The sequence below is a fragment of the Choloepus didactylus genome, chromosome 6 (assembly GCF_015220235.1).
Source record: "Choloepus didactylus isolate mChoDid1 chromosome 6, mChoDid1.pri, whole genome shotgun sequence".
Taxonomy (NCBI): domain Eukaryota; kingdom Metazoa; phylum Chordata; class Mammalia; order Pilosa; family Megalonychidae; genus Choloepus; species Choloepus didactylus.
Genome location: NC_051312.1, coordinates 143,303,640 through 143,328,063, shown reverse-complemented (window position 1 = coordinate 143,328,063; position 24,424 = coordinate 143,303,640). Strand labels below are relative to the sequence as shown.

Sequence of the window (24,424 nt, the reverse complement as noted above, 5' to 3'; positions counted from 1 at the left end):
AATGTGACCATTTATTCTTTAATATGTTCATTTTATTTACCCATTTTATTTCTTAAAGAAAAAGTTAATTGTGATCCATAATGTTGTGCCACGTTCTTTACAAATACACAGGAAAGATAAGTCTCCTCATCCTGTTCTCTAGTTGAGGAAATGATTATGTGCCTTGATCAAGATCACACAGCTAATGTTGCAGAACCCAGTAAAAGAATGAAAGAAAAGAAAAGGAGATCATGAAAGAAGGAGAGAAATTCTGGAGAGTTGTTTCAGAATGAGCCTGAAGGTGAGGGTCATCATGGGAACGATGTCTCAGCCAGAGTGAGTGTAGCAGAGAGGCAATTGTCAAACTCGAGATATGCACATGCCCCAGAGAGGACTGATTTCAGAGGGGGTCATAAAGGACTAGCCACAAAGTAAGATTTAATCACAATCTTGCTTAAAATAGTGATCATTTTCTGTGATGGGGAAACTTAGGAGCTGGTGGACATACCTCCCTGGTGAGTCATGTCACAATTTTCATAGTTGTATGTGGACTTTAAAAAGCTTATTATATTTATATTATTATTTCTTTTTAAAGTGAAATATTAGAGTTATTCATGATAAATAAAAACTTAGGAAAATTAGGCACCCAAATTAGGCACCTGTGATATGCAGAACAGGAACTGTCCACCACTAGCTTCATCCTGAGTAGGGAACAGTGCCCCTCACAGGATATATATATCAGGGGACGTAGTTAAGTATCTGCAATTTCTATGTTCATCAGAGATACCATGGGTTTTGAAAACTTTGGTGTTTAAAATTGCCTTAAAATATAATAATACATGTTAAAAACTTTTCTTAAATCTGATTAAACTTGTGACTCTGGGAGCAAAGCATGAGATATTTATACATATTATAATATTTTTCTCACTGTCATATTTTTTTCAAAAACTCTTACTCTTTGAATGGAATCTGAATGCATATTATCTACTTCTTTCCTTCTTTGCTCTGTGCCCATTAAATTGCCTAGTTAAATAGCTTAAAATTGGTTTGGATCTTGCTCTAAAGCACACATTTCAAAATTCCACATTTCAATAAAGATATAAAAAAAACATAGGTCATCAATGTCTAAATTCTTTCTCCATAACTGAAAATGTCATGTGAGTTATGTACATAGTACGTTTGTGATCTGAGGACTGTATCATATTAATTAGCACTCCCTGGTAGATTTTGAGTAGGTAGCAGTCTAGGTTGGTTCTGGGAATTCAACAGGTGTATTTCACAGTTTGAATTTATATTCTTGTATTGACCTACAAAATCTGATCAATTCAATTTTTTAAATTAAAGCCACATTTTATAATATTTATAACTGAAATTGTTTAAATTCAAACCTTATTTTTGAAGTTAATATAGTAAGAAAACTACATACAAAAACTTTAGAATATATAAGCTTATTTACAGCCATTGAATGTTTTGAAGTTTTGTATATGTAAATTATTAAATTTCTTATAGCCAGGGGTATTATCTAATGCATCTTTTTTTATCCCCTTTTTAGATCATAGATACACCATAAAAATTTTAAACTGGGAAGACTTTTAAATTCATCCCCATATTAGCACATGTCAAGGCAGGTAAAATATTTTTTTTTACATAAAATCTTAACATCATTTAACTTTGTTTCTGAGCCAATCAGTTTTGGCCAGGTACCACTGGCATTCTAGCCATATGGTCTGGAAGATTGTAGCTCATGAAAGGGCTTCTGGGAGGTCAAGATGGGAGAGGCTCTGTTATGACAGCACACAATGTCTTTGGAAGGCAGGAAGGACAATGAGTCAACAATGAACTCACTGCCCCATTCCACAGCCAAATCATACAGCTGCTTCACCACCTGAACTCCAGCTATAGGCTGCACTTGCAGAGGGGGAAGCACCCCTGTGGACAAGTGCCCATGTGGCTGCTGAAGGGCCTCAGGAGCACAGTGTGCAGCCTTAGGTGCTGTAGTCTTAGTGATGGGGACCAGGCTGGGGATCCTTATGGTCCCTGCTTCAGGCAGACGCCCCAATCTCAGTCTCCCCATATCAGGCACTTCTCCCCATTTCCAGCTGTAGTGTCCATTTAGTGGCATCTAAGCTAGTTGCAGTGTGACTGGTCTGATATTGTGCAAATCATTTGCAAATTAGGGATTCTTTGTTATTTTGAAATATTTGAAATTAAAAAGTGAAACAATTCCAAATTTGTTAAGCATTTAATTTGTCAACAAAAGAAAAGAGCTTGTACATTATTGAAATATGATTTCAATTACCAGTTTTTGGATGGTTTTCACAATGATTTTGAACTATTATTACTTTTGCATTCAATATTTTTTATATTTGGTGAGTGTAAAAATGTCAGTACAATGTAAAGAAGTCTTGTGTAGTCATTGTTTAAATGCACAAAACCTGAAAAAAAATTTGTATTATAAGAAAGCATAAATTTTCATTAAGAATTATGGTGATCCTTTATTTAAAAAAATTATCTAAATAACAGCAAAATAATCACAATTCTGTTTCAAGTTACATGTGGATAATTTCCAGTTTTGAATAATTCAATCTGATACCATTATAACATTTAAAATATAATGATTTTATATTATAACAATTAAAATAATAATGATTTCTGAAATTTTACTATCTAACATAACATGCCTGTTAAAAATTTCACAAAATATGCATTTATGGTTTAATAACTAATGAAAAAAGTCAAGGTACTCTCTACTAATGTCATAAAATAAATTATTGCCAGAATATTAATATTTTATTCAAAGTTTTAGCAGTTTTATTAAGTAGGTATATTTAGGTCCCAACAATCGAGTGCAACTATTCCAGATAGGCAAGTTTTTAAATAGTTATTTAGTCCAACCTGCCCCAAATCCAGAAAGTGGACTAGGTTCACACACTATATGGTTGAACTTTGGTGACGGAGTACATAGTTGGAGAAATATTTGTATAAACAGCCTTTTAATGTTAAAAAGTGAGATACTTAATATTGTAGTTATATGAGCTTTTTACAAGTATACTTACATTAAATAGTTGATTGGCCTATTTTAAGTTTACACAGAATCATTTAAGTAATGTACACCTAATTTTTGTGGAGAAAATACCTAGATGGGATGAGATAGCTGTGTATGTGGTATATGTTCTTTTCTCCTATCTTTTTATGCATATCCGATTGCATCCACTTGTAGGATGTGCTCATATCACAGGATCTTAATTTGATTTTGAAATATTTTTCTTGGGACCCTTTATAAAGCATATTCCTTAGATCACTTTCTTTTAATTAGTTCAAATCTTGCCTAAGCCAAAAGTCCCGGTTAGAGGGAACTGCCTAGCTATGTTATCAGCGAAATGTGAATTTGTAAATAAGATGTATATTTTGGTGTGATGGGGACCTAAATAGACCATGCAATAATATTACTTTATTTATAGGGAAGCTCTACACAGATTACACTTCATACTGTAGATTTTTTTTTGCAGAAGGAAACTCTTATTTTAGTGCCATTGGAGTTTTAAGAAGGCCCTTCCCTGAGGACCCAGACTCCTCACTTGGCTCTGCCATGATTTAGGCCATATAGACAATTTATTTAGCAACTTTACAGATGCAGAAAATTTTCCCATAAGTGCCTCTTTGATAAAACAGGTAATATCTACAATACTGTAAACTCCAGTTTCTTGTACCTGTGGTGAAATAATACTTGTACAGCCAAACTGTGGGATTTACCAGGGCATATTTCTGAGTAGAAATGTCCATAAATGTTACTGTTTTTTACATTTTCAAACAGCATTTTAATGCTTTTGAAATGTTCAAAAATTTCATCCTATAGCAAGTTTGAGCAAAGGAAAGGTGTGCAATCAAGCAAGGCTAACTTGGATTTGGAAAAGGATGGAAATTGAATGGTTGTCACATAAAGGAGCGACAGAGCCCCTTTCTGTTTCTCCATCTTTGCTGTAGTTCTGAGAGAGAAGCACAGTGAGGCTCACCAGCTTTTGATACATCCTCAGTCTTGTTTGAAGCTTTAATGTCTGCAGTCAGAATCATGTTAAGATGGAGAGCCAGCAATGGTGTAAGGATGTCAGGGAAGAGAGTCTAGTGTCTCTTGTTTCACAGTACAAGCAGTTGTGGAGTTAGAAGGGGGGATCAAAAAAATCCCATGCATATTATTAATTTCTCTTAACTTTAGATTCTTATCCAATAGGCTGTATCATGGATTTCCCTTTTCTTAATCTAACTTAGTTAGTCCAGCAGTTTCAACATTACATATGATGTTTTGAGAAGATCTTAATAAGAGATACCAAAGAAACTTCAAAAAAAAAAAAAAAAAAAAACCCTAGAATTGAAATGTCAGAATTCTTAAGTGCATTGTTCTAAGCATTTCATCTATATTAGCTCAATTACACATCACAGTCACATAATGAAAGAGATGCTAGTATTCCCACCCATATCTTACAAACTCTCTGAGGCAGCAAGCTTAAATAACTTCCCTATGGTGTTTGAGTTAGTAATTATGGAGGTAGGAATCAAATACATGCCTTCTAACTCCAGAGTCTTTATTCTTTTTTTTAAATACGGTTTTAATGAGATATATTGATATATTTTATTGAGATATGTTCATATACCCTACAATCATTTGTTCACAGTACTATCATATAGTTGTGCATTCATCACCACAATTAATTTTTGAAAATTTTCCTTCCTCCCCCCAAAATAAAAATAAAAGTAACACCTGAAACATTCCAACCCCCCAACTCACCCTATTTTTCATTTAATTTTTGTGCCCATTTTTCTACTCATCTGTCCATATACTGGATAAAGGGGATGTGAGCCAGAAGATTTTCACAATCACACAGTCACACCATATAAGCTACATAGTTATACAATCATCTTCAAGAATCTAGGCTACTGGGTTGCAGTTCGACAGCTTCAGGTATTTCCCTCTAGCCATTCCAACATACTAAACACCAAAAAGGGTTATCTATATAGCTCATAAGAATAACCACCAGAATGACTTCTGGACTCCATTTGAAATCTCTTCACCACTGAAACTTAATTTTGTTTCATTACACTTCCTCCTTTTGGTCAAGAAGATTTTCTCATTCCCAAGATGCTGGGTCCAGGCTTATTTGTGGAAGTCATGTCCTGTGTTTCCAAGTGGATTTACACCCCTGGGAGTCATGTCCTACTTCATGGGGAATGCAGTGAGGTTACCTGCAAAGTGGGCTGAAAGAGAGAGGCAACATCTGAGCAACAAAGGGGTTGTCTTGGGGAGACTCTTAGGCACAATGGTAAGTAGGCTTAGCCTCTCCTTTGCATTAACAAGCTGCATAATGGAAAGCCCCCAGATCGAGGGGCTGGTCTACTAAATTGTTAGTCCTCAATGTTGGTGAGAATATGTGTAATAGCCCAGGTGGTGAAGTCCAACATCTCCACATTTTTCCCCATTCCTCAGGGGGTCCTGCAAATACATTTTTATTCTTTGCCGAAATTACTTTGGTATGTATTGGGATTTCACCCTACCTGTATAAACCTACCAGATCTCACTTCCTATTCAGACTTCCATGTACTTCAGACATTTGAAAAAAACTGACTGTACAATTAAATTATTTAGTGTCCTACAGAAAATGCAGATCCTGCACCAAATAAGTATCTCTTCCCTTGGTCTCACACAAAAGTGAAAGTTTTAAAACACAGTATCATCCTTGACGCTTTGGTCTAATTTGCTTTTGTGCTAACCATATCAGTAATATTCATGTCTTCAATTGAAATCTGAACTCTTTTTCAACTTTTCTAACAGTTGCTGTATGAGGCAATGCTGACATTCACAGCTGCCAAAATCCAGCTCTGAGTTTCAGGTGTCACACAGATACCCAAAGTTCCAGAGAGTGACCAGGTTATACACAAAGAGCTCAGCATCTCAGAATTTAGAGATAACCATTACAACTCAGGAATAGATGTGACGGCTCTACCAGCTTACAATCTAGGGACCATTACAATAAACGTTCCACTGGTAAGCTGTGCTCTAAGATTCAATTCTCAGAGTTTCCACATTATAGTTGATCCATATTAGTGAGGCATAAAACGTTTGTCTTTTCCTTGCTGGAGTACTTCACTCAAAATGCTTTCCTTAAGATCCATTCAGCTACCTGCATGTCTCACAACTTCATTCCTTCTTGCAGTTGCTCAATTTTCTATTGTTTGCATGCACTACAGTTCACCATTCTGTTCATTAGTTGATGTACCCTTAGGCCACCTCCTTCCCTTGCAAATTGTGAATACTGCCTCCGTAAACAGCAGTGTGCAAACATCCATTCATGTCCCTGCTCTCAGATCTACTAAGTATATACCCCATAATGAGGTTGCAGGATCTCATGGTACCCACATACTTAGCTTCTTGTGGAACCACCAACTTTCCTCTAGGTAGGCTACACCATTCTACTTCCCACCGACAGTGAATAGGTCTATCCATCTCTCCCCATTTTCTCCAGCACTTGTATCCCTCTCTTTATTTTTTCCCTGCAATTTTATAGGGATATATTCACATACCATACAATCAACCATGGTGTACAATCAGTTGTTCACAGTATCATTATAAAGTTGTGCTTGCATCACCACAATCAGCACTTGAACATATTCTTTACACAAAAAAATTTTTTTAAAAGTGTAATAAAAAAGATAAAAGAAAAAACAAAAATAGAATACAATACAGGAATAAGGTCAGACAACACCATCACTACCAAGAATCACATACCCCTCCCTTATAGGCCCCTCTTACAAACATTTAGCTTTGGTGTATTGCCTTTGTTACCATTAATGGAAGCATATTACAATATAATGTTAACTACATATTCTAGTTTTCCTTGATTATATTTTCCCCCAATAACATCTCATTTTCAATACCTTGCAAAGTTGACCTTTTGTTCTCCCACATGTAGAAAAATTTTTATATTTGAACATTTAATTACAATCATTGACCACTCCAGATTTCACTAAGTTATATAGCTGCAGTCTTTATCTTCTGTCTTCCCTTCTGGTGTTATACATATCCCTAGCTTTCCTCTTTCAACTTTATTCACAGAGAACTTTTTTCACTGTACTTACAATATTGTGGTACCATCACAGAATATTTTGCTATCCATTTCTGGATCTATGCAATCAATCCTGTTGAACATTCTATACTCCTTCTGCATCAGATGCCCTGTTTCTATCCTCTATCTCCTGATAACCTGTGTTCTCAGTTTTAACTCACAAAGTTTGCTTATTAATGTTATTTCATATTAGTGAGATGATACAGTTGTTGTCCTTTTGTTTTTGGCTAATTTTGCTCAACATGGCATCCTCAAGGTTCATCCATGGTGTTATATGTTCCATGACTTTGTTCTGTCTTATTGCTGCATAATCCTCCATCGTATGTATATGCCACAGTTTGTTTATCTACTCATCCATTGTTGGACATTTGCGCTGTTCCATCTCTTGTCGATCGTGAATAATGCCATTATAAACATCAGTTTATGAGTGTCCATTCATGTCTTAGCTTTCCATTCCTCTGAGTATATACTGAGTAATGTAATTGCAGGATAATATGGCAGTTCTATACTTAGTTCCCAGAGGAAACCCCGTACTGTCTTCCAGAGTGTCTGCACCATTCTACATTCCCACCAACAGTGAGTAAGTGTGCCTCTTTCTCCACATCCTCTCCGGCACTTGTAATTTTCTTTTTTATTGATAATGGACATTCTAGTTGGTATGAGATTATATCTCATTGTGGTTTTGATTTCGATTTCCTTGATAGCCAGTGAAGGTGAGCATCTTTTCATATGTTTTTGAGCCATTTGTATTTCCTCTTCAGAAAAGTGTCTGTTTATTTCTTTTGCTCATTTTTCACTTGGGTTGTTTGTCTTTTGTTGTTGAGTTGTAGGATCTCTTTATATATTCTGGATATTAAATCCTTATCTGATATGTGGTTTCCAAATACTGTCTCCCATTGCATAGGCTGCCTATTTACTTTTCTGACAAAGTCCTTTCATGTAGAAAAGTGTTTAGTTTTTAGGAGATCCCATTTACCTATTTCTTCTTCCAGTGCTTGCATTTTGGGTTTAAGGGCTAGGATACCACCTCTTATTAAAAGATGTTTCAGATATTTCCCTACATTTTCTTCTAGAAGTTTTATGATCTTAGCTCTAATGTTTAGGTGTTTGATCCATTTCAACTTAATTTTTGTACAAGGTGTGAAATAGGTGTCCACTTTCTTTCCTTTGAATATGGAAATCTGGTTTTCCAAACACCATTTGTTGAAGAGGCTGCTCTGTCCCAGTTGCGATGGCTTGACTGCCTTATCAAAGATCAATTGACTGTGGATGAATGGATCTATTTCTTTATCTATCTTCATGCCAGTATGATTTACTTTTGTCCACTGTAGGTTTGTAATATGCTTCAAATTCAGGTATTGTGAGAACTCCAACTTCATTTCTCTTAAGGTATTTTTGGCTATTCAGGTTACCTTGCCCTTCCAACTAAATTTGGTTACTGGTTTTTCTATTCTGCATAGTAAGTTTTTGGGATTTTAATTGGTATTGCATTGAATCTATAAATCAGTTTAGGTAGAATTGACATCTTAACTATATTTAGTCTTCAAATTCATGAACATGGTGTGTTCTTCCATTTTTGTATATCCTGTTTGATTTCTTTTCACAATTTGTTAGTTTTTTGTGTGTAGGTCTTTTGTGGCCTTGGATAGGTTTATTCCTAAATACTTGATTCTTTTTGTTGCTACTGTAAATGATTTATTTTTCTTGATTTCCTCTTCCTGTTGCTCATTACTTGTGTATAAGAACACTACTAATTTTTGTGTGTTGATCTTGTAACCTACCACTTTGCTGTATTCATTTATTGGTTCTAATAGCTTTGTGGTAGATTTTTCTGGATTTTCTACATATAGGATCATGTCCTCTGCAAACAGTGAAAGTTTTACTTTTTCCTATCCAATTTAGATGCCTTTTATTTCTTTTTCTAGCCTTATTTCTCTTGCTAGAACTTCCAGCACAATGTTGAAAAACAGAGGTGACAGTGGGCATCCTTGTCTTTTTCCTTATCTTAGAATGAAAGTTTTCAGTCATTCCCCATTAAGTACAATGTTAGTGTGGGTTTTTCACATATTGCCTTTATCATGTTGAGAAAGGGCCCTTCTATTCCTATCCTTTTGGGTGTTTTCATCAAGAAAGGTGTTGCATTTTGTCAAATGCCTTTCCTGCATCGATCGAGATGATCATTTGGTTTTTCTGCTTTGATTTATTGATGTGGTGTATTACATTAGTTGCTTTTCTTGTGTTGAACCAGCCTTACATATCTGGATTAAATCTCTCTTGGTCATGGTAAATAATTCCTTTAATGTGCTGCTGGATTTGATTTGCAAGTATTTTGTTGTGGATTTTTGCATCTATAATCATTAAAGATATTGGTCTATAATTTTTTTTTCTTGCAGTATCTTTGTTTGGCTTTCGTATTGCAGTGAAGTTGGCTTCATAGAATGACTTAGGTAGATTTCCCTCCTCTTCAATTTTTTTTTTGAAAAATTCGAGCAGGAATGGTAGTAATTCTTTCTTGAATGCTTGGTAGAATTCACATGTGAACCCATCTGTTCCTGGACTTCACTTTTTTGTGAGGTTTTTGATGACTGATTCAATCACTTTACTTGTGATTTATTTGTTGAGGTTGTCTGTTTCTTCTTGGGTCATTGTTGGCTGTTCATGCTCTTCTAGGAAGTTGTGCATTTTGTCTGTGTTGTCTAGTGTGTTAGCATACAGTTGCTCATAGTATCCTCTCATTATCCCCCTTTTTTCCTGTGGTGTCAGTGTTTATGTCCCATTTCCCATTTCTGGTACTGTTTATTTGCATCCCCCCCCCCTTTTTTTTGTTAGCCTAGCTAAAGTTCCATCAATTTTATTGATTTTCTCAAAGAACCAGCTTCTGGTTTTGTTCATTCTATTGTTTTGAATTTCTCAATTTCATTTATATCTGCTTTAATCTTTTTTCTTTCTTTCCTTCTCTTTTCTTTTTGGCTTAGTTTGCTGTCTTTTCTCTAGTTCTTCCAGGTGAACAGTTAATTTTGATTTTTGGTGTCTCTTGTTTTTAATATAGGCATTTAGAGCAATAAACTTCCCTCTCAGCACCACCTATGGTTAGGCTGCTCGTCCTCTGGTTTTTCTCTGTCTTCCTCCTGGTGCCTTTTTCTCTTCTGGATCTGTGTGTGACTGACTTGATGAACTGAACTCGTACAGTTTTCTAAGAAGTGCTTGTAAACTCCAGATTCTCCACTGTAGGAGCCACAATTATATTCTTGTAGACTAATGTTCAGGGGTACTGTTTTTTCTGAGTAGTCCCTGGGGAGTTGACAGTATCTCAGAGAGTCTCGTCTCAGTCTCCTGTCGTGAGTTTGGAGCCACCGAGGTAAGCAGTTTCTACTGTTTGTGAAATATTGTATGATCGTTGGTAAGTATGGACATTTTCAAACATTCTTATGTCTGGGTCTGGAGTAAACCTATTGTTTGTACCCACAGCTTTCTAAATAGTCCTCTGTCATCTTTCTTAAGTCTTTGGCTCTAAGTCTCTGGCTTTCTCCACTTTCATATATTTCATATATTCATGTTCATCCTTAAAAGAGTTATTTATTTTCTTTGAATGCTTCATTAGGTTGACAACAAAGGATTCTCTTTATCAGCCTGTGAACTTGGTGGAAAAATCTGATCATAGTTGCACATTAAGTGCTTCAATTTTTTAGCATGAACTTTCTCTATATAGTGAGACAGTGCCACAGAGATTGCAAAATCTATTTTTGTCCAATACTGCACTCCCATTCACCTTATAATGTGAAATCCTTTCAGATTTAAACTGTAGCAGTATTCCACATAATTTACAAAGGCATTTGTAAAAAGTTCAATCTTTGTTCACTCAGCATGGTGTCTTCTCTGAGGCAAGGGTGGGCATCTACAAACTGTTGTCCAGCTTCTGCCAATGCTGCCAGCTGGGAAATGAGCTAGGGTGGAGGTGGTTGAGAGGCAGAGACAACCACTGCTGCTGTCTTGACCTCCATCACTGAGTAGACAGGGTTAGGAGCCAGTCTAAGTCTTTGTGTTAGGAAGTTTAATCAATTAACTTTCAATGTTATTACTGTATAGGCAGTACTTTCTTCTACCATTTTGTCCTTTGGATTTTATATGTCACATCTTATTTATTTCCTCTCTTTCCTTTTACCCTTCTTGATATTCTTAATATATACACTCTTCTCCAATCCTCCTCTTTCTCCTGTCTTTTTCTGTCAGCGTATAGCACTCCATTTAGTATTTCTTGTGAAGGAGGTCTCTTGTCACAAACACTCTCAGTGTTTGTTTTTCTGAAAATATTTTAAATTCTCCCTCATTTTTGAAGATCTGTTTTGCTGGATATATAATTCTTGGTTGGCAGTTTTTCTCATTCAGTGTTGTTAAAATATTAGACCATTGACCTCTTTCCTTCATGATTTCTGCTGAGAAACTCACATATAAGCTTATTGAGCTTCCCTTGTATGTAATGGATCACTTTTATCTTGCTGCTTTCAGGATTCTCTCCTTACCTTTGACATTTGACAATCTGATTAGTAAGTTTCTTGGAGTAGGTCTATTTGAGTCTATTCTGTTTGCTGTACATTGTGCTTCTTGGATCTATAATTCTATGTCTTTGATATGAGATGAGAAATTTTCATTGATTATTTTCTTCATTATTCTTTCTGTGACTTTTCCCTTCTCTACTCATTCTGGAACACCCATGACATGTCTGTTCATGCACTTCATGCTATTATTCAGTTCCCTGACACCTTGCTCATATTTTTCCATTCTCTTCCCTATTTGTTTCTTTCTGTGTTGGATTTCAGATCTTATCCTCTAGTTCACAAATCCTTTTTTCTGCCTGTTCAAATCTGGTGTTGTAAATCTCCATTGTACTTTTCACCTCTTCTATTTTGCCTTTCATTCCCATAAATTCTGCCATTTGTTTGTTCAAATGGTTGAGTTCCTCCTTTCCTTCACAAAGTGTTTTCTTTATTTTCTTCATTTCTTTTGCAATATCTTCCCTCAGCTAATTGATATGATATGATATGAATTGATTTAGGATGTTTGTTTGAACATCTTGAATTAGTCATTTCAACTCCTGTATCTTATTTGAAGTGTATACAAACATATTTCACAATCTTCTTTATTGTGGTAGACCATGCTGGTACCTTCCATTCCTGCCTTATGTTGGAATCCTCTTTTAGGATAGAGACTAAGTGGGGAAGATACTCTTTTTGCCAGTTTTCCTTACAGTAAGTGTTGGCCAGCTACCCTTATTCTGACTGAAGAAACAAGAGAAAGTCCTATATTGCCTTCTGTAGGAAATTTGTTTCATCTTGTACAAGGGATGAAATGTGAGGGAAACTCTTTTTTCTTATTCTCTTGCCCTCTTCTTTGGATATTGTTGTGTGAAGATGTGATTCTGGAGCTATGACTGACATTTTGTGACCTTGGTGAAAGGCTTATGGTAAGGCCATCAGGTAGAGGATGACATCATGGAAGGGCCTGGTACCTTGATGAGAGAGCTGAGTTGTTGAACCTACACGATGATGCTTTATCTCCAGATTTATTGTCATATGAGGAAAATAAGCTTCTATTTAATCGGGCTTTAAATTGAGCATTTGGTAACATGAAGAAAGAAACTTTATAAGTGATAGTATGGTTTAGGGGTAATTCTTGAACATAAAATTAAAAAAAATAAATGTGTTTGCAAATTTCTTGTTCTGTTTTGATAAACATTGAAGAGAAAATCTCTCATGATGATGAGAAGAACAGTTTGTGCAGATTTAAACAAATGTGAAATATAAACTGTTTACATTTGCTTGTGTTTATTGTTCATTATACTCATGTTTTTTTCTGAAATGAAAACATTTTCCAACATTCTCATTTTTATATTTTTGAAATAATTAAGATCTTGTATAAACTTAATATGTTCAAAATACATAAATCAATCAGAATCTTTCTTTCATGGCTTTTCATTGAATAAAACTCTGACTCAATTTCTTCTTTAAGTTTAATCTAGGTGAAATCACAGGTTTGGGAGTATGAACTTTGTTCCAAGCCTCCAGTGTCAGAGGGTAATGAAGAAACTGGAAGGTCTAGAGCCAGGGAAAGACAGAGCTGTGTTTTCAGAAATTATTCTAGCAGCAATTTGAATGGCTGAATTAGAGTAAATATTTAGGAAAATCTCAAATAATGGTTAGAAGACACTACAGTTCAATTATACAGGTCAGTAAATCCTACAATGTTTCTGAATTTGGGTGGTGCCTGTGGGAATAGATGGATGACATTGTGGGGTTAGATTATATTGCTTAATGTGTGAGACGTGAAAAATATTCTGAAGGTTTTCAGCAGAAAAAAAGCTTAATTTCCACAAATATTGAATCACTACTATGCAATTATTTACTGGATTTAGCACTCATAGCAGAGTAGCAAATAAGACAGAAGTGGTCTTTGTCTTTACAGAGCTTATAGTTTATAGAGGAACACAGCAATTAAAAGTGAAGAATAATGTCTGATGAGTGTTATGATGTAGTGTCTACTGGAATCTAGGAGAACCTAAATCATGAGAGGATATTTTTATTCACTATTTACCATATGCTGTGCATTGTTCTAAGCATTTGACTTATATTAGCTCAATTACACATCATAATCATAATGGAAGAGATGCTAGAATTCCCACCCCTGTCTTAGAAACTGTCTGAAGCAGAGAGAGTTTCAGTAACTTCCTCATGGTGTTACAGTTAGTAATTATGGAGGTAGGAATCAAACCATGCCCTCTAACTCCAGACCCTTTATTCTTAGCTATTATGGTGAGAAGATATTGGTGACTTCAGTTACTGAAATTTTACATTTAAGGACCAGGTAGAAATTTCCAGTAGGTGTTTAGAAATAAAGACAGTAGAGGAATTCAAAGAATTAAAATTTAGTTGCAGACATCCCAGGAGAGACAACTTAGTTCAGTTATATCAATCCTGATAAATTCCTAATAATGAAAAAGAAGCCTGTAGGCAGAGCCAACAGGGAAATACTCCTTCATACATGGGTTGAAGGAACGAAATAAAACAAGACAATGCATCGATTTCCCTTCAAAGATGAAGATGGTAGGGAAATGGGAGTTGCAATTTAGCTCTGCATTGGGGATGTACAATCCCTACCCTGAAATTAAACCTGCAGGTAAATACTGCATCCCTAAGGAAATAAAGAGATTGCATCCTCTAGGGTGTAAATACAATCCCCCTGTTTCTTTATTACATGCAGAATCTGTTCCCTGGAGAGGAGACTGAACAAATTTAAAACCTGTTTTTAACCAAGTGCATCCTATTATTAAATCAACATTAAATCTCTGACATTTTAGACAAAGAATGATTATTCTTTTCTCTGATGGTCAAGGGGCTTAAAGGATAAAATCAGAAATTTTCTGTAGCTCTGAATGATTTCCAGGACATATTGGAAAGTAAGTCTGTTTTGCATCCTCCTGGAATGAAAGGAAGCAAAATCTTAAAGTTTGCAATTGCTCTTCGAGAAACCAGGGGTGAAAAAGAGGCCTCAGAAGGTTAGAAGTTCTGGCCTAAAGAGGGTGAGTTTCTGTATTCCATTTGTACATGTCCCCCTTATTTTGAGATGGAAACCCAGGAATTTAGAAATGCTGCTTTTACCCCATATTGTAGTGTCCTGACATGCAAGTGAATCTGGTAGAAGAATCTGTTTGAGGTGCAGCAGAGAATTTCCAAAGGCTTTGAGCCCTCGTGGTTCCCATATCTTCATGTATAGGTTCCCTTTCCCTGGGGGAACTTTTACTTCTCTAGAAGTGGCTTTTACTCTGTGACTTGGGGCAGATACTGGACTTCTGCTGGACTCTGGTCCCTCAGTTTTGGTCTTGAAACAATGCTCATGGTTCATGCAACAGTGACTAAATTACATGAGAGCTAGCTTCAGTTTGCCAGGGCCTCTTTTTCCAGTTTTGCTGCTGAGGGGCAGGTCCATGTGAAAGAAAGGATGGTGAGATCAGAGAGAAGGATTCTGTCCACTATAAATTTCTTTTGTCTTTCCCCTTGTTTTTTTCAGGAGTCATGTTTTTATATGGCAGCACTGGCCTTCAGTCTGTGAAGTGAGTTGTCAGTGTTCTGTATTATAATTAGCTTTAAGGACTCTAATAAGGGTAAATATGTGTTACTTGTTATTAGGGGTAAAGGCAGATTCTATCGGTCCAAGACAATCCCACTGTAGAGCCCACTCATGTGGGAGGAGATATGGTAGGAAAAATTTGTTGCCCTCTAATATGACACTTTTCTCCTGTCCCCACAGATTCCCTGTAACAGAATGGCACCTGGAAATGGCTCTTTAGTGTTTCAATTCATGCTTGTTGGATTAACACACCACACAGACCTCCAATTGCCTCTGTTCTTCCTGTTTCTAGCAATATATATTATCATTGTGCTGGGAAACCTGGGCTTGATAACCCTTATTGAGTTGAATTCCCACCTTCACACCCCCATGTACTTTTTCCTCTTTAACTTGTCCTTCATAGACCTCTGTTATTCTTCTGTGCTTTAACACCAAAAATGCTGATTAACTTCTTATCAAGGAAGAGTATTATCTCCTATCAGGGCTGCATGGCTCAGCTCTACTTCTGCTTTTTCTCAATCTGTGAGTGCTATGTAGTGATATCAATGGCCTATGATCACTATGTGGCCATCTGTAATCCACTCTTGTATAACATTGTCTTGTCCCCTGAAGTGTGCTGCAACCTTATATTTGGTTCATACTTGATGACATTTACTGGTGCTATGGCTCACACTGGATGCATCCTGAGACTGACCTTCTGTGACTGCAACACCATCAACCATTATTTCTGTGACATCCTCCCTGTGCTCCAGCTCTCCTGCATAAGCACTTGTATCAATGAGCTGGTTTTGTTCATTGTGGTGGGCATCAATATCATTGTGCCCAGTCTCACTATCTTTATCTCTTATGGTTTCATTCTCTGCAGCATCCTCCATATCAATTCCTCTGAAGGCAGGTCCAAAGCCTTCAGAACCTGCAGTTCACACATAATTGCTATTTCTCGGTTCTTTGGATCAGATTCATTTATGTATCTCCAGCCATCTTCTGCTGGGTCTATAAATGAGGGAAAAATCTCTTCTGTATTTTATACCAATGTGGTTCCAATGATAACCCCTTAGTCCACAGCTTGAGGAACAAAGATGTTAAACTTGTCCTGACAAAAATTGTTCTCTGCAAGTTCATTCAGGACAAGGAGATTCAGTGTTTTTAATTGCAATATATTTGGTGGCAGTTTTCTTTTCCTATTTCTTCATTATCATGGTGAAGAAATTTGAGCCTTCTTCCAATAATTTATTTCACTTTTGTTAGAATAGGACTTCTTCACCTCACCATTTGTAGTTTCTTCTCCTCACCTCTCTTACTCTTTGAGAATAGCATTAAGGAAGGAATTTATTTTAGGTCTATTTTCATTGTCAGTTTAATGTTTCTTTTTTCTCTCCTGGAATGTGATGAATGTTTCTGCACTGATTCAATAAAATAACACTAGTGGGACATTTTTGTTGTTGGAGGGCTGTGGGAAGCATGAATCAAACAACATGCTTCCACTCCTGTCTTTCCATCCTCCACTTAGTAGGGGTATGTCTCCTGCAAATGCTAGTGTATCACAGAGGTAGAAGTTTCCATCATGACTATCCATAATAACTCTCATTTTTGGGTGCAATACTGTGCATGTTGCTTCTTTCCAAAGGGTTTCTATTCTTTACACCTAAACAAATGTATAACAGATGTTCCATATATATTCATTGTTGGGATAAGAAAGTTCAACCTAGAAAGATAGATGGTTTATTTAAAGTCACACAGTTTCTCAATGGCAAAATGTAGAGTAATTTCTAAGGTTGTGAATTTAAGACTATTGCTCTTTCTTGTATACTTTGATTCTGTTTTGCTGTAATTGTTTGTAATCCAGTAGATATGACATATGAGAAAACATTTATGTTTTGTCCCAGGAGGCTACATTGGATTCCCTAATGGGCTTTGCTCTTTTTTTTTTGTATGAAAACTGTTCATTTTTTTACTTTTGAGGGAAACCAGGGATTTGGTGGATAGAATAGTTTAGAGGTGATTGGCTGAATACAAAACTGACTTTTGCAAAATAAAACAAAATGAATTTGCTATATTTGCTGAACTTTTATTTCAGAGATTATGGAAATGGAAGCAAAAAGAGACCAGCAATATGTCTGTTAGGCCAGGATCGAAGAACCACATGGTCAATAATGAGAGGTCCTTGGGGGAGAAGCCCTCAATAAGGATTTAGAAACCACATTTCTCCCTGAATTTGACACTGGTGTTTCATTTTGTCATTATCCTACAGCATCCATACAGCAGTGAGAAAATGTGTACTTTGCAATGACTATACATCATTACTAGTTTTGGGAGATATAGGAAGAAGAATAGTCACATTGTTAGGGAATCAGGTACAGAGAGGATAGCAAGTTCAGGAGTTGAATGGTGAGTGTTGAACAAAGCTACAGTTAGAGTTTAGAATGTATAATGATGGGAAAATGAAACACTGTACCTCCTTTTGCCCTCTCCATTCATGGGAAACCTAGAAATGCCATGGACTTCACAGGATTTCTCTCTATAAAGTGATGGTTTAGGTTATTTGATGTTGAGGAAAGTTAAAACCAACAAAGCTGTAGCATCTAGGGACATTGAAATCACTTCTGTTTCTTTTGATTTCCCTGTGCTACCCCATATGGTGTCCTTGTAAGCAGAGGAAATTTAGATTCGCTCAGAATAAGCCAGAAGTCAATCAAAGACAGAAACTAGGTCATGTCATAATATAAGATAGAAAGCATGTGTCAGTGGTACATGTAAGTTCAGGAACCCCAGATGGCCATCAAGCTATGACCAGAACACTACAGACTCCAGGAGAAAGCATGGCCTTGATTTTGGACTTCTAGCTTCCTAAGCAATGAGGCAATAAATTCTTGTTGTATTAGCCAAACAGTTGTGTGGTATTTGTGATAGCAGTCTTTGCAGGTCAATTCATCGTATGTCAAGTGACAATTCAGATGCTTTCTAAGGTATCTACAATAATTATTCTTTTACAATTTATCCAAAACCATTTATCATTAATAATTGTGAGTTTTCTTTTTAAAGTTTTGCATGTTTGTGTTCTGGATGTTTGCCATCATTAATTCCTTCTCTTTGGGTTTAAATGCCCATTCATTCCTCATTTCTTTACACCACTATCAACCTCCTTGGTTTTCACTTAATTTCAATGTATATAAAAAGTTCACCTAGGCTGGATTTTCTTTTTATTTCATTTTTTCCTTGCTATCTCTTTTGATAAAAGTACTTACTTATTGATAAAAATGTCTCTAGATAAGTAAATAAGTACTTGTGTTATTTGGGATTCTCTGCAGACATTGAAGAGGCACAATGCTGTATTCCTCATCTGGAGGAATGTGGCAAGTTCTTTATATTCTGGGGAAGAGTTAACACTACAGCCCATTCCCCTCAACTCGTGAGTGCCATGGAATATAGTAACAGTCTCATCTTATCAATATCGTTATTGGTATTTCCAGTGGAAACCAATGAAATGCCTTTTTTAGCAAACTGTACATGCTCATTTATAAATGTGAAGATTCATGTTTTGGTGTGATAGAGACCTAGTTAGACCATGTAATTATATTCCTTTATTTATACAGGAATTTCATGCAGATTTACATTTCATACTGTAGGTGTCTTGATGCTGAAGGCAATTCTTATTTTTAGAGCAATTGCAATTTGTAAGAAGACCCTTGCCTGAGGACTTTGTCTGCTAGGCCATGATTTATGTTGTAGACCACGTAGAGAATGTTTTATCTAGGAAACTCTTTGGGGCAGAAAATTTCTCCAATAAGTGCATGTTTGATAAGACAGCCAATATCCACAATAGGCTATACTCCAGCTTTTGTACCTCATATGTACAGCCAGATTATGGGACATAGTAGGACATATTTCTGAGTTACACTGTCCACAAATGTCATTCTTCTTTAGATTTACTCACACATTTCCAGGTTTTTGATGCATTCATCAGATTCAAAATTCAGCAAGTTTTGAGGTAAGAAAAAATATGCATTAAATCAAGATTAACTTGATTTTGGACGGGGAATGGAAACTGAATGGGCTAGTTACATAAATCATGGATTCACAGACCCCCTTTGTGTTTCTACATCTTCTTTCTAGTTCTAAACAAGAACCACCATCAGCCTAGACAGCTCTTAGTACATCCTAACTCTTATTTGAGGCTTTACTGTCTTCAGTCAGAATCTCTTGGTGCAAGGATACCAGTGAAGGAAGTCTAGTGTCTTTTTTTTTAACTGCCCCCCCCCCAAGCAGTTATGGAGTTACCAGGGTGATTCTAACTTCATGAATTCATACCATTCATTTCTCCTAACTTAATATCCTTATCCTGAGGCTGTCATGAATTTCTCTTTTACTTATCTATGTTTGTGAGTTTAGCAGTTTCCCCATCTTATATATTGAGAAGATTCTAAACAAGTAATAGATAGCAAAGATGTTTCCAAGTCACACCTAAAATTGAAATTTCAGAATGCTTAAGCTTTATTCTTATGCATCATAAATTCATTACCCAAATAGTCTATTACATCTCATTCTGTTTGGGGTAGCCATTCCTCCAAGGCCACCCAAAAGTTCACAATAATTGTGGTACCACAAGTTGTTTTGTGTTTGGAGGCATTCCTTGTTTTGAGCAGTTTGAAAATTAAGAGAGTCTGATGTTTTCTGAATAGCAAGCAAACCCTCGCTACATAAGTATAGTGTGATGTCCCCTCCACACTACAAATAAGTAGTGGGTGCATCAATATTTACATGTATATGTGCATATTTAATTTAAATGTGCATGCATATATATTTATACGATTAGTTGATTATCCTGAAGCAGTTTAGTTAATTTAAAGCTTAAAAGAGGTAATTCACTTTATAAAAATCAAATATATACCTAAAGTGAGTAAACACAGTTTCCTATGCAAACGTATTTCTCTAGCTTCTTTAATGTGGCAGACAGTGCTGATGCCTCACAGTGCTCCCTTATGTCAGAATCCTCTTTTCAGGATAGAGGCTAAATGTGGGAGATACTGATTGTTCAAGTTTTACTTGCAGCTAATGTTGGCCTCCTGACATAATTCTGATGGAAGAAACATAAAGGGAAGTCATGTATTGGCTTCTGAAGAAAATTTACTTCATCATATACAGGGAGAGGTATGTGAGGGGAATTCTTTTTTGCTATTCTCTTGCTCTTTTCTTTGAATATAGCTGTGTGAAGATGTGATTCTTGGAGCTATGGCAAACATTTTGTGAGCATGAGGTGACAAGCCTGAGGAATAAGGTCAACAGACTGATGAGGGCATTGATTTGCTGAGCGAACACCATGACATTCTACCTCCAGATTTATGGTTAGGTGAGGAAAATAAACCCCTATTTTAATTAGGCTCTTAACTGAGCATTCTGCAACTTGAAGCAGATGTTTTCTGTATTTTAACATGGGTCACAAGTGCATTACAGTGACACTAAATAAAAAATATATGTATTATCTTAACACATCAATATATTGGGGGAAGTTTTTGCTCTGTTTTGATGCACACTGAAGAGAAAAACTATAATTTATTATTGAGAAAGATGGTTTGTATCGACTGAAACTTAAATTTTAAATATAATCTTTTTCACCTGATTATGTTCATTTTTCATTAACCTATTGTATTTCCTCTGCAATGTAAAAATTCTCCAGCATCACCTTTATATTACTAACTGAGAATGTTCAGTGTTTACCCAATACCAATGTGTTCAAAATCATTAAACCAATGTGAATATCATTTTATGCCTTCTAATCAAATACTGTTGTGACTCAGTTTCTCCTTCAGGTTAATCAAGGTGGAATAATAGCTTTAGGAGCTTATACTTTATTGTAAATTCTATTTCCCAGTGGCCAAGGAAGAAACAGTGAAAGTTCTGAAGCAAGGGAGAGATAAGCTGTGTTTTCAGAGATTCTTCTAGCAGCAGGGTGGATGGCTGAATTAGACTGAGTATTTGGGAAATTGTAGAATAAAGTTTAGAAGCCACTACAGTTCAGTAATACAGGTCAGCTGAGTCCCCAAAAGTTCCTGAATTCAAGTGGTGCATGTGGGAGTGGATGGAGGTCATTGTGGTAATACCCTCCGCTGCTTAGTATGTGAGGAATGTGGAAAATATTCTGAAGGTTTTCAGCCAGAGAACAACTTAATTTTGAGAAAGATGCATTGAGTACCTACTATGTACTTGGTGCTGACCTTAGCACCAGGAACAAAGTAGTAAACAAGACAGAAATGGTCTCTGTCCCTACAGAGTGTATGCTTTATAGGAAAGCATACAGATGTTTTCTGAATAGCAAGCAAACCCTCTCTATATAAGTACACTGTGATGCCCCCTCCAGAGTATAGTGCACTTGTAAAAGGAAAAAGGAAAAGAAAGGAAAAGAAAAAGAATAACTAAAAGGAAAAGAATAATGGTTGATGAATGTTATGATTGAGCATTTACTGGAAGCTTGGGAATGTCAATCATGATAGCTGACATTTATTGCCTATTTACTATATTTGGATACTATTCTAAGATTTGCACTATATTAGATCAGTTTACATTCACAAGAATCCAATGAAGGAGATGCAGTCCCTGGAGAACAGACTAAGCAAACTTCAAACCTGTTTATAACCAAGTGCATTCTATTACGAAACCAATATTAAATTCTCTACATTTTTGGTAAAGAATGTTCAATTTTCTCTGATGGTTGATGGGTTTCATAGATGAAATCAGAAGTTATCTGTAGCTCCAAATGATTTCCAGGGTATATTGGAAATTAAGGTTGCCCTGCATTCTCTTAGAATCAAAGAAGCCAGGAATCTCAAAGTTTGAAATTGTTCTTTGATGAACACAGGGGTTAAAAATAGGGATCAAGAAGCTCAGAGGTTTTCTCACCTAAAGAGGGTGAGTTTGAATTCCATTTTTACACATCTTCTTTATTTTGAGATGTTAATCCAGGGATTACAAAATGCTGCTTTAACCCTATATTTTATGGTCCTGACACTCAAGTGAATCAGGTGGAAGAATCTCTTTGAGGGGTGAGCAAGGAATGTTCAGTGTCACAGGCCCTCAGGTTTCCGTATCTCAGTGTTTAGGTTCCAACTCCAGGGAGACACCTCTCACTTCTCTATAAGTGGCTTGTACTCTGTAACTTGTGACAGCTATTGGACTTCAAGACTGGTCCCTCAGTTTTGATCTTGAAACCTTGTTCATGGGTCAGACAACTGTGTTTAATCTTCATGAGAGACAGCCCCAGGTTGCCAGGGCCTTTCCTCCAGTTTTACTGCTGAAGGGAGGGGAGGGTTCATGTGAATAAAGAGATATTTAGATGAGGGATATGGATTCTGTCCTGTTCTATCTTTATTCTCTCTTTTCACTTTGTTTCTCCAGTAGTTATATTTTAATATGGAGCACTGGCCTTCAATCTGTGAGATGAGTTGTAGGTGTTCTGCACCATATTTAGATTTAAGGACTGTAATACTGGGGAAACTGTGTCATTTTTTATTAGGTGAAATGTCAGGTTCTTTGGGTTCCTTCTGGGTGAGCCTCAGACGTTCTCACTGTAGAGCCCACTCATGTGGGAGGAGATTTTATGGGAAGGGCTGGGTTGTCTCTAATGTAAGCCTTTTCTTTTGTCCACACAGATGCCACAGAGCAGAATGGCTCCTGGAAATGGCTCTTTTGTGACTCAATTCATTCTGATGGGTTTAACAGACCACCCTGGTCTCCAACTCCCTCTATTCTTCCTCTTTCTAGGCATGTATTTCATCACTGTGCTGGGAAACCTGAGCTTAGTAACTCTAATTGGGCTGAATTCTCACTTTCACAGCCCCATGTACTTTTTCCTTTTTAACTTGTCCTTCATAGACCTCTGTTATTCTTCTGTATTTACACCCAAAATGCTGATCAACTTCTTATTAAAGAAGAATATTATCTATTACCAGGGGTGTATGGCACAGGTCTACTTTTTCTGCTTTTTTGCCATCTCTGAGTGTTATGTGCTGACATCAATGGCCTATGATCGCTATGTGGCCATCTGTAATCCACTCTTGTACAACATTGCCATGTCCCGTAAAGTATGCTTTAATCTTATTTTTGGTTCATACTTGATGGCATTTTCTGGTGCTATGGCCCACACTGGATGCATGCTGAGATTGACCTTCTGTGATGCCAACACCATCAACCATTATTTCTGCGATGTTGTCCCTGTGCTGCAGCTCTCCTGCACAAGCACCTATGTCAATGAGCTAGTGGTCTTCATTGTGGGTGGCGTCAACATCATTGTGACCAGTCTCACCATCTTTATCTCTTATGGTTTCATTCTTTCCAGCATCCTCCACATTAATTCCAGTGAGGGTAGCTCAAAAGCCTTCCACACCTGCAGTTCCCACCTAATGGCTGTTTCTCTCTTCTTTGGATCAAGTGCATTTGTGTATCTCCATCCATCTTCTGCAGGGTCTATGAATATGGGAAAGACTTCTTCTGTCTTTTACACTAATGTGGTTCCCATGTTGAATCCCTTAATCTACAGCTTTAGGAACAAAGATGTTAAACTTGCCCTGAGAAAGACCCTGAATAGGAGACAGTTTTAATTAGTAATTGGATTTCCTTTGCAGGGAATTCAGGACAAGGAGGTTCAGTGTGATTATTTGCAATATACCTGTCGACTGCTATCTTACCCTGCTTCTTTGTTATCAATATGAAGGAAATTTGTGTTTTCCTTTTGTTATTTATTTCCACTTTGTAAGAATAGGTGTTCTTATTTCATCACCATTTGTACGATTTCTTCTCCCATATTGATTTGTTGAGAATAACTTTATGGAAGTATATTTTTATATGTTTTTCTTGTCGTCAGTTTGAACTTACTTGTTTTTTGTCCAGTAATAAGGTGAATGGTACTGCAATGATTGGATAAAGAAACACTAGGGTGGCTACCTGCATGTAACAGTTGGAATGTGCCATTGGAAGCATGAACCAATGATATGTCACCACTCCCAGCTTTCCTCCCTTCAGTTAGCAGGAGAATGTCCCCTTAAATGCCAGTGCCTATTTTCTAAATTTCGTATTTCATATTTCATACTCCATTCATATGAATGGAATCATACATTCTGTGGTGTTTTGCATGTTGTTTTTTTTACTTCACATAACGTTTTCAAGTTCATGTGTTTTATAGCATGTGACAGTACTTCATTCCTTTAGATGGCTGAACA

At 36.5% G+C, this 24,424-nt stretch overlaps 1 protein-coding gene and 2 pseudogenes across 1 annotated transcript; 2 read left to right on the top strand and 1 right to left on the bottom strand.

Annotated features, from left to right (window-relative positions):
• Positions 1 to 10,168: 10,168 nt before the first annotated feature.
• LOC119537398 lies at positions 10,169 to 10,692 on the bottom strand (annotated as a pseudogene).
• Positions 10,693 to 15,410: 4,718 nt separating this feature from the next.
• On the top strand, positions 15,411 to 16,365 carry LOC119537397 (annotated as a pseudogene).
• Positions 16,366 to 22,747: 6,382 nt separating this feature from the next.
• On the top strand, positions 22,748 to 23,806 carry LOC119536233 (olfactory receptor 8B3-like). The gene has a single exon (XM_037838947.1). The coding sequence runs from the start codon at positions 22,859 to 22,861 to the stop codon at positions 23,804 to 23,806; it is 948 nt and encodes a 315-aa protein (XP_037694875.1). The 5' UTR covers positions 22,748 to 22,858.
• Positions 23,807 to 24,424: the final 618 nt, after the last annotated feature.